Source organism: Nyctereutes procyonoides, unplaced genomic scaffold (genome assembly GCF_905146905.1).
Source record: "Nyctereutes procyonoides isolate TBG_1078 unplaced genomic scaffold, NYPRO_anot_genome, whole genome shotgun sequence".
Lineage (NCBI taxonomy): Eukaryota > Metazoa > Chordata > Mammalia > Carnivora > Canidae > Nyctereutes > Nyctereutes procyonoides.
The window spans coordinates 17,507,033-17,515,007 of NW_026575155.1; the positions used below are offsets into that span (position 1 = coordinate 17,507,033).

Below are 7,975 nucleotides of genomic sequence, written 5' to 3' on the forward strand. Positions count from 1 at the left end.
ATGCTCTGGGCTGCCCTGGGCTGGGGCGGGGGGGGGGGGGAGGCCTGCTGCATCCATGGTGACCTGGCTGCCCTCCTGGAGGAAGGAGACCCCGTCCAGGCTCATGGGGCCCCGACAGGACCTTGGTGCTGAGTCTGGGTTTGAGGCCCCAGGTTGGCCCCGCAAGCCTCAGGACCAGGACCCAGGGCTTCGAGGACAGGTGGCCCTGGCTGCGCGCCGAGGAGTGTGGCCGGCCCTGGCATATTGGGGGTCTTGGGACGGCTCCCCCTTTCCCCTCATCAGGCCACATGCCCGGGGTGAGGGGTGAAGGCCTGGCCCTCAGACGTTCCCTTGGACGGTGAGCCCTCTGCCCAGCCCTTCCCTTGCTGAGATCCCGGGACCCCTGGTGTGGACGTCGGGGAGCTAGCAGATCCGAGGTGCAGAGCTGGGGCCCCCACAGGCCGTGCCCATAAGGGCTGCGAGCAGGGCCTGCAGGGACGGGGCTGAGCCCAGGGCGAGGGCAGGTCAGAGACTGGCCTGTGCGTGGAGACCAAGCCCCACCTTCCCTAGACGGCTGCCAGGAGGGAACCCCTGGGCTCCCCAGGGTCTAGGAGCCCCTGAGGCCGAGCCGGTGATGGACGGCCAGAACTGCCCAGAACCCAAGAGGGGCGGATGTGGCAGGCGAGCCAGGCCGTCGGGGGGACAGCTAAGGTGGGGGCAAGGGCGAGGTGAGGGCGTCCGTGGGGAGCTGGGACCTGTGGGAAGAGCCGGTTCCACTCCGGGACAGAGCTGGAGAGCCGCAGCCCCTGGGCCCGGGCGTCCGCGGGAATGAGCGGCGGTGGGGGGGCGAGGGCGCCAGGGAGCCGGGGGGCCCTTCCCGGAGCCGGAGGTGATGCTGGGGGTACGCGTCCCGGGGGCCGTACCACACTCAATTACCACAGAAGCAGCCGGCTGGACGCAAGCAAAACCACGTGCCGCCTGCAAGGCTCGCTCCGCAAACGTGGGGACGCAGCTAAACGCGCCAGGACGGGAAGGCACTCCGCTGGGAAGGGAGCTGCGGGGGCAAGCCGTGTGCGTGCGTGTGTGCATCTGGCTGTGTGCACCTGTGAATGCACCTGTGTGTGTGCCTGTGTGCACCTGTGAACACGCCTGTGTGGGTTCCTGTGTGCACCTGTGTGCGTGTGCATCTCTGCACCTGTGTGGGCTCCTGTGTGCACCTGTGTGCCTGTGTGCACCTGTGTGGGCTCCTGTGTGCACGTGTGCACCTGTGAATGCGCCTGTGTGTGTGCCTGTGTGCACCTGTGAACACGCCTGTGTGGGTTCCTGTGTGCACCTGTGTGCGTGTGCATCTCTGCACCTGTGTGGGCTCCTGTGTGCACCTGTGTGCGTGTGCATCTCTGCACCTGTGTGGGCTCCTGTGTGCACCTGTGTGCCTGTGTGCACCTGTGTGGGCTCCTGTGTGCACGTGTGCATCTGTGAATGCGCCTGTGCGTGTGTGTGCACCTGTGTACAAATGCAGGTGCGTGTGTAAGAGAGAGAGGAATCAGACGAGAGTATCTTAAAGCGGGCAAGGTTGCAGACGCTCTAACAAGCTCTTCACGAGGATTAAAGAGAAATCCCGCCGGGAGCGTACAGCAACGCCTCATTTCTGCACCTAAGCACAGAGCTGCAGGACGCCGGGAGCACCGGCGGGGAGGACTGAGGACGACAGGGCGGCCGGGGTGGGGTGTGGCCGCCTGGCAGGGGCGAGGGCAGCTCAGCGGGGAGATGGAGCTGACGGGGTGAGCGCCCCGACCGCTGGGCCCACGCAGGGCAGCACACAGGCCCATGCGGGGCTGCAAGCGAGCGGGAGGTCAGCGCTAGAGATGCGACTGGGGGACGCCCGCGGAGCAGCGCACCTGCTTGGATAGGAGGGGGTGCGGCTGGCACCCGGAGGGGGCTCCCACCAGGGGGCTCCCCACGCAGCCCGGAGTTTACCCAGCACGGGCTCGAGGCTCGGGGCACAAGGGAGGTTTAACTGGAAGAAAGAGGCCAGACCCCACGTGAATGACGAGCCTTACGGATCGAGTCAGTTCTTTGAAAAGAGCCGTGATCCGGGCATGTCCCCCGCAGGACCGCGGGGGGGCTCGCTGGGGTGGGGGGACATGGTCAGAGGGCACCCCAGTGAGCAGGGGGGGGACCCCGGCTGCATATTTATGGGAAGGAGGAAATAAGACAGGCACCAGGGCGGTGAGCTCAGCCCCCGGGGGGCCGCGCGGCCACCGTCCCAGCCCGTAGGGCGCTTTGCCGCCGCCAGGAGGGCAGTTGACAGAAGTCAACCTTCTAAACACGTGCCGAGGAGCCGGGTCGGGGCTCCCAGAGGCTGTGGGGTCCCGGAGCTGGCGCCGCGACCCCAGGGCCCTTGCAGGGCTGGCGCCGGGGGCCCGGGAAAGCCGGAGGGGAAAGAGGGCGCCTTTGACAGAAGTGTCGGGGGCCTGGGGACAAGGGCCACAAGCCGCAGGGCATCCGCGGGTGCCAAGGAAGTGGCGGAAGCGAGGAGGAAGACGCGGGCGCGTGGCTGACCCGGGCCCTCTCTCCCGCAGGCCAGTTCCCCTTCGACCTCCTCCAGTTCGGGGCTGAGATGAAGGTGGGTGACACCCGCGCCCTGCGCCACCCTCACCCGGTTTCCCCGGGGCCCGCGTGGTGCGGCAAGGTCCCGCCGGGCCTGCCACTCGGTCTCCAGAAGCTTCCGGAAGCTTCCTGCTCCTGGGGTCCGCCCTGCCCTCCCACTGCGGCCACGGGGGCCGGGCTCAGAGCCGCATCTCTGTCCTCAGGGGGAGAAGGGCGACCGCGGCGACGCCGGGCAGAAGGGCGAGCGCGGTGAACCCGGGGGGGGCGGGTTCTTCGGCTCAAGCGTGCCCGGCCCCCCGGGCCCCCCGGGCTACCCCGGCATCCCGGTAAGTCTGGGCTCGCGGCCCCAGGGGCCAGGGACACCTGCGAGGCCCAGCGGCCGGCTGCGAGCTTCCCCTCTGGGTCCTGCCCCCGGTGTCGGGGTGGGGGGCACCTGCTGTCCTGCGGGCGCTGCTCCTTCCTCTCGGGGGGCTGCACCTCTGCCCGCGGCCTGGGGGGAGGCGGAGGCTCGGCTGCTCCCCACAGGGCCTCTGGCTGAAGCCGCCGGGCCCCTCAGGTTCTCTTGTCCCCCCCCAGGGTCCCAAGGGAGAGAGCGTTCAGGGCCATCCCGGCCCCCCTGGACCTCAGGGCCCCCCTGGCATCGGCCATGAGGGGCGTCGGGGGCCTCCCGGGCCCCCCGGCCCCCCCGGGCCCCCAGGACCCCCTTCCTTTCCCGGCCCTTACAGGCAGAGTAAGTCGGGAAGGGGGGTGGGTACCTGGGCCCCCACCTTGTCCAGCCAGGGCTGCGTGCCCCATGTCTGCTTTCTCTCTCGCAGCTATCAGTGTCCCCGGCCCTCCCGGGCCCCCTGGGCCCCCTGGCCCCCCTGGAACCATGGGCACGTCCTCAGGGGTAAGAGCCCCCAGCCCGGGCCGGCCACCCTCCCCTCGGAGGCTGCGGGTGGACTGTTTCATGGGTGGCTTGAGATGGTTCCCAAGCAGAAGTGGGGGGCCTGGGGGTCAGGAGGGCAGGGGAGGGCCCCCAGCAGCCCTCCCCACAGGAGCCTCACCTGAAGCCACAGGGTGTTCGGTGGGTCCCTCACCCAGAGGCGCCCACATCCTCGCCCGCGAGCCCGGATGCTGCCTCTGTGCCCGGGACCCACTAGGGCGGCTTCCAGCAGGTGCGCATCTGGGCCACGTACCAGACGATGCTGGACAAGGTGCCGGACGTGCCGGAGGGCTGGCTCATGTTTGTGGCCGAGAGGGAGGAGCTGTACGTCCGGGTCCGGAACGGGTTCCGGAAGGTTCTGGTGAGTCCCCCGCACCTAGAGGGGGCCAGGGGGCTTCCCAAGCTGGCCTGCGGCACGGTGGGGTTGCGGTGGGCTTGCGGGGAGGGAGCCATGTGCCTGGCTGCCCAGGGCGGACTGAGCGGGGTCTCCGTGTCCTGGGGGGCGGGCGCCTGGCGGGGTGAGTGACCCACGCTGCTCCTCGTTGCTCTCGAACGAGTGGACTAGTCTTCAGAGCCGTTGTACGTTTACAGAGAAGCGATCCCCCCGCTTTTTAAAGCAGATGCACGCCCGGTGTCGTGTGCCCGGCGCTGGCCTGGGCACCGGGGCGCAGCCGCACCAGCTTCCCCGGGAGGGCGGGCGGGCGTCAGGGGTCGCCGGGTAACCCCTGCGTTTTCTTCCAGCTGGAGGCGCGGGTGCCACTCCCACGCGGGACGGTAAGGGCGGCTGCAGGACGGAGGCGGAGGACGGCCAGGGCTCTGCGGGCCAGGAGGGGGCGGGCAGGTCATGCCCCTGCCTGGGGGATGGAGCCCCGGATAGTTGGGCTCTTTCCTCAAACAGGCCAGGACCGGGGCTGCGTTAGGTGCTGTGTGTCTCTGGTTCTGTGGGTCTGTCCCTGCGTGGAGCCCAGTGGGTCCCCTCTCATTCATTCATTCATTCATTCATTCATTCAGCAGGGTCTCGGCCCCTCCCACCCACCAGGCACTGTTGGGGGGGGGGGACAGGTAGCAGGTCCCTGGTACTGGGGAAGCAGGAGGCGGTTACACGGAGGGCAGGGTCAGAAGGTGTTGGGCGCCAGGGCAGCGGCCTCTGTGAGGTGGGTGGGGTGGAGCGAGGGCCCGGGAGCCAGGGTGGGGGTGTCTGACGGCGAGGCGGCTGGAGGGTCAGGGACCGCGGTGCCAAGCCGGACGGCTGGGGGCCGCTCCAGGCATCAGGCTGGCGGGGCTCGCTGCCCCCGCTGCTGCCCTAACTCCCCGGGGCACCCCAGGGTCCGTGGGCGCCCCCCAGCTCACCGCCCGCAGGCTGGCCCCTTGCTGACCAAGAGCAGGGCCGGGTGCAGAGGAGGAGGCGTCCGGGTGTCAGCGGCCCTGCCACTGGGCGCCGTCGGCCTCTCCATCTGCAGGACAACGAAGTGGCCGCCTTGCAGCCCCCCGTGGTGCAGCTGCACGAGGGCAACCCGTACCCCCGGCGGGAGCCCACCCACGCCACGGCGCGGCCCTGGCGGGCAGATGACATCCTGGCCAGCCCCCCGCGCCTGCCAGACGCCCAGCCCTACCCCGGGGCCCCGCACCACGGCTCCTACCTGTACTTCCAGCCGGCTCGCCCCACTGGCGGGCCCGTCCACACCCACACCCACCAGGACTTCCAGCCGGTGGTGAGTGGCCCCCGCGGTGGCTCGGAACCCACCAGCGCTCGGCCCACCAGCCCCTGGCTGTCTCCCTGGAGGTCAGGGCGGCAGAGCCTGAGCACGGGGACGTGCCCTGGGGCAGGTGGGGTGGTCGGCGGGTGGCCCCCAGCACACGGGCCTCTGCCGCCTGGGGCCTGGCTGGTGCTCCCGCCCGGACCCGCCCGGACCCGCCTGGACCGCGTCTGATCCCCGCAGCTGCACCTGGTGGCCCTGAACAGCCCGCAGCCGGGCGGCATGCGAGGCATCCGGGGAGCGGACTTCCAGTGCTTCCAGCAGGCGCGCGCCGCGGGGCTGGCCGGCACCTTCCGGGCCTTCCTGTCCTCGCGGCTGCAGGACCTCTACAGCATCGTGCGCCGCGCCGACCGCACCGGGGTGCCCGTCGTCAACCTCAGGGTGCGCGCGCTGCCCCCCGCCTGCGCCGGGCCCTCCCGTGCAGCCGCTGGGGATGGCGCTGGGGCTGGGGCCCGGGCCCCTCTGGCCGCACAGCTCCAGGGGCACTGAGCCCCCCGCATGTCCCTCCCCAGGACGAGGTGCTCTTCCCCAGCTGGGAGGCCTTATTCTCGGGCTCCGAGGGCCAGCTGAAGCCCGGGGCCCGCATCTTCTCTTTCGACGGCAGAGATGTCCTGCAGCACCCCGCCTGGTAGGTGCCCCCAGGAGGCCTGGGTGGTGCGCCCGGGAGCGGCGGCGGGGGGTGTGGCCCGGAGGGGCGCCCCGGGTGCAGGGTCGCCCGCCCTCCGTGGCCCCGCCCCGCATCCACCGGCCCCGCCCTCCCGGTGGGAGGCCCCGCCCACCCCGGTGGCTCCGCCCCGCGTCCGTCAGCCCCGCCCCCCGGTGGAAGGCCCCGCCCACCACGGTGGCTCCGCCCTGCATCCAGCAGCCGCGCCCCCGGTTGCCCCGCCCCGCGTCCACTGGCCCCGCCCCCCTTGCGAGGCCCCCGCCCACCACAGTGGCTCCGCCCTGCATCCGGCAGCCCCGCGTCCACTGGCCCCGCCCCCCATTAACCCACTCCGCATCCAGCGGCCCCGCCCACCCAGCGGCCCCGCCCCATATCCACCGGCCCCGCCCCCGTCGCTGGCCACGCCCCCACCTCCCAGCCCCGCATCCATCCAGGGCCCCGGCCGGTGGGAAGCGCCCGCCTTGCCCCAGCGTCCGGGCTCCGCGCTCCGCGCTCCGGGCTCCGGGCCTGGGCTGAGCGCGGCCGCGGCGTGTTGCAGGCCCCAGAAGAGCGTGTGGCACGGCTCCGACCCCAGCGGGCGCCGCCTGACCGACAGCTACTGCGAGGCGTGGCGGACGGAGGCCCCGGCGGCCACCGGGCAGGCCTCGTCGCTGCTGGCGGGCAGGCTGCTGGAGCAGGAGGCCGCGAGCTGCCGCCGCGCCTTCGTGGTGCTCTGCATCGAGAACAGCGTCATGACCTCCTTCTCCAAGTAGGGCCGCGCGCCCGCGGGAGCATCCGCCGCCCCCGGGGGGCCTGGCCGGGACACTTTCCTGCGCGGTCGCGCTTAATGTAATCCTCAAGAAATAAAAGGAAGCCAAAGAGTGTATTTTTTACAAAGTTTAAGACGAAACCTGGTGCCAAGACTCTTGCTCGTTCCCTCCTCGCCGGGCCCTGGCCCCAAGCAGCCCGGGGGGTGCACACCTGCAGGGGAGGGAGCTGTGCTTGGCCCCGGGCCGTCCTCTGGGGCCGCCCTCGCTCCCTGGTCCCAGCCCTGGGCTCCAGAAGCTGCAGTGGGCCCTCTGTCCCCAGCTGTGCACTGTCCGGGGGGGGGGGGGGACATCGGCGCCTCCCCCGCCAATGACCCCGGGCTCCTCAGGCCCATGAGATCACACCCAGCATGGAGCTGACCCAGCCGAGGCCTCTCACCCGCAAGGTGGGCTCTGACCTGTGACCGGGGCTCCTTTCCTAGGTTGCCAAAGGCTTGCCCAGCTTTGCCCCTACATCCTGGAGCCCCCACCCTCCCCTCCAGCTGCCGGCCAGAACTCCAGTAGGTCCCAGGTTATCTTTTCAAGACCAGAGGTCAGAAATCCAGAGGTCGGGGGGGGGGGGCTCCGTGACAGGTCTGCCTCTGGACCTCAGGGTCCGTCCTGAAATCCAGTCCTGCTCCCTGCTCAGCGGGGCATCTCCCTCCCCCTCCCCTGCTTGTACTCACTCTTGCTCTCTTTCAAATAAAATTAAATCTTAAGGGCAGCCCGGGTGGCTCAGCAGTTTAGCACTGCCTTCAGCCTAGGGCGTGACCCCAGGGTCCTGGGATAGAGTCCCAGGTCGGGCTCCCCACGTGGAGCCTCCTTCTCCCTCTTGCCTGTGTCTCTGCCTCTCTATCATGAATAACTAGATAAAATCTTTTTTTAAAAAAATAAATCTTAAAAAAACACCCAGAGGCAAATACGATGGCCACGCCTGCCTCCAGCTGAGCCCCAACAGAGGAGGCCGCGCAGAGGGAGTCGGGGCCGCCCTGAGGTGCACCTGAGCATCTCTGGGGAAGCCAGCAGGGGTCCCGCCCCCACCCGCGGCCGTGCGTAGTGGGCAAGGACCCAAGTGCCTCAGCCCTGCGGCCTGGACGCTGCAAACCCCAGGAGCTGCTCCTGCAAACTGCAATGTGCTTCTCAGGCTCCAAGGAAAAAGGGCCACTAGGTTTGCAGGCAGCTCATCATCATGTGTCGGATCCTCGGGAGCCCTCACCCCAGCCGGTGGGGCCTGTGCGGGAGCAGGTGCACAGGG

The 7,975-nt window shown here is 70.0% G+C and overlaps 2 protein-coding genes across 8 annotated transcripts in view; one reads left to right on the forward strand and one right to left on the reverse strand.

Annotated features, from left to right (window-relative positions):
• Nucleotides 1-2,555, reverse strand: LOC129502054 (uncharacterized protein SPEM3-like). 3 transcript variants are annotated; one of them, XM_055313448.1, is made up of 3 exons: nucleotides 1,313-2,555; nucleotides 1,117-1,278; nucleotides 1-1,082 (listed from the first exon to the last, which is right to left on the reverse strand). In XM_055313448.1, the coding sequence occupies exons 1-3, from the start codon at nucleotides 1,806-1,808 to the stop codon at nucleotides 505-507; spliced, it is 1,236 nt and encodes a 411-aa protein (XP_055169423.1). In that variant the 5' UTR covers nucleotides 1,809-2,555; the 3' UTR covers nucleotides 1-504. The 3 variants fall into 3 exon arrangements, with proteins under 3 accessions (XP_055169423.1, XP_055169425.1, XP_055169424.1); XM_055313450.1 differs by having other exon boundaries at nucleotides 1-1,312; nucleotides 1,423-2,555; XM_055313449.1 differs by having other exon boundaries at nucleotides 1-1,278; nucleotides 1,359-2,555.
• COL18A1 (collagen type XVIII alpha 1 chain) overlaps nucleotides 1-6,824 on the forward strand; it is a 73,289-nt gene extending 66,465 nt beyond the window's left edge. For 3 of the 5 annotated variants that reach the window (XM_055313443.1, XM_055313440.1, XM_055313442.1), the window contains exons 32-41: nucleotides 2,562-2,605; nucleotides 2,793-2,915; nucleotides 3,166-3,319; nucleotides 3,405-3,478; nucleotides 3,744-3,875; nucleotides 4,256-4,288; nucleotides 4,975-5,226; nucleotides 5,455-5,652; nucleotides 5,784-5,899; nucleotides 6,474-6,824. In XM_055313443.1, the coding sequence (XP_055169418.1) occupies nucleotides 2,562-2,605; nucleotides 2,793-2,915; nucleotides 3,166-3,319; nucleotides 3,405-3,478; nucleotides 3,744-3,875; nucleotides 4,256-4,288; nucleotides 4,975-5,226; nucleotides 5,455-5,652; nucleotides 5,784-5,899; nucleotides 6,474-6,687 (1,340 nt within the window). In that variant the 3' untranslated portion in view covers nucleotides 6,688-6,824. The remainder of the gene's footprint in view (nucleotides 1-2,561; nucleotides 2,606-2,792; nucleotides 2,916-3,165; nucleotides 3,320-3,404; nucleotides 3,479-3,743; nucleotides 3,876-4,255; nucleotides 4,289-4,974; nucleotides 5,227-5,454; nucleotides 5,653-5,783; nucleotides 5,900-6,473) is intronic. The other 2 variants (XM_055313441.1, XM_055313444.1) reach the window with 1 other exon arrangement.
• Nucleotides 6,825-7,975: the final 1,151 nt, after the last annotated feature.

Excerpts from the sequence above, each read along its gene's own strand:
- LOC129502054 (XM_055313448.1), bottom strand. The coding sequence starts at position 1,808 with ATGGGCCTGTGTGCTGCCCTGCGTGGGCCCAGCGGTCGGGGCGCTCAC. Across the intron at positions 1,279-1,312 it reads AGAGATGCACACGCACACAG|GTGCACACAGGCACACACAC; the intron begins GTGCACACAGGA and ends GCGTGTTCACAG. Across the intron at positions 1,083-1,116 it reads CCACACAGGCGTGTTCACAG|GTGCACACAGCCAGATGCAC; the intron begins GTGCACACAGGC and ends GTGCATTCACAG.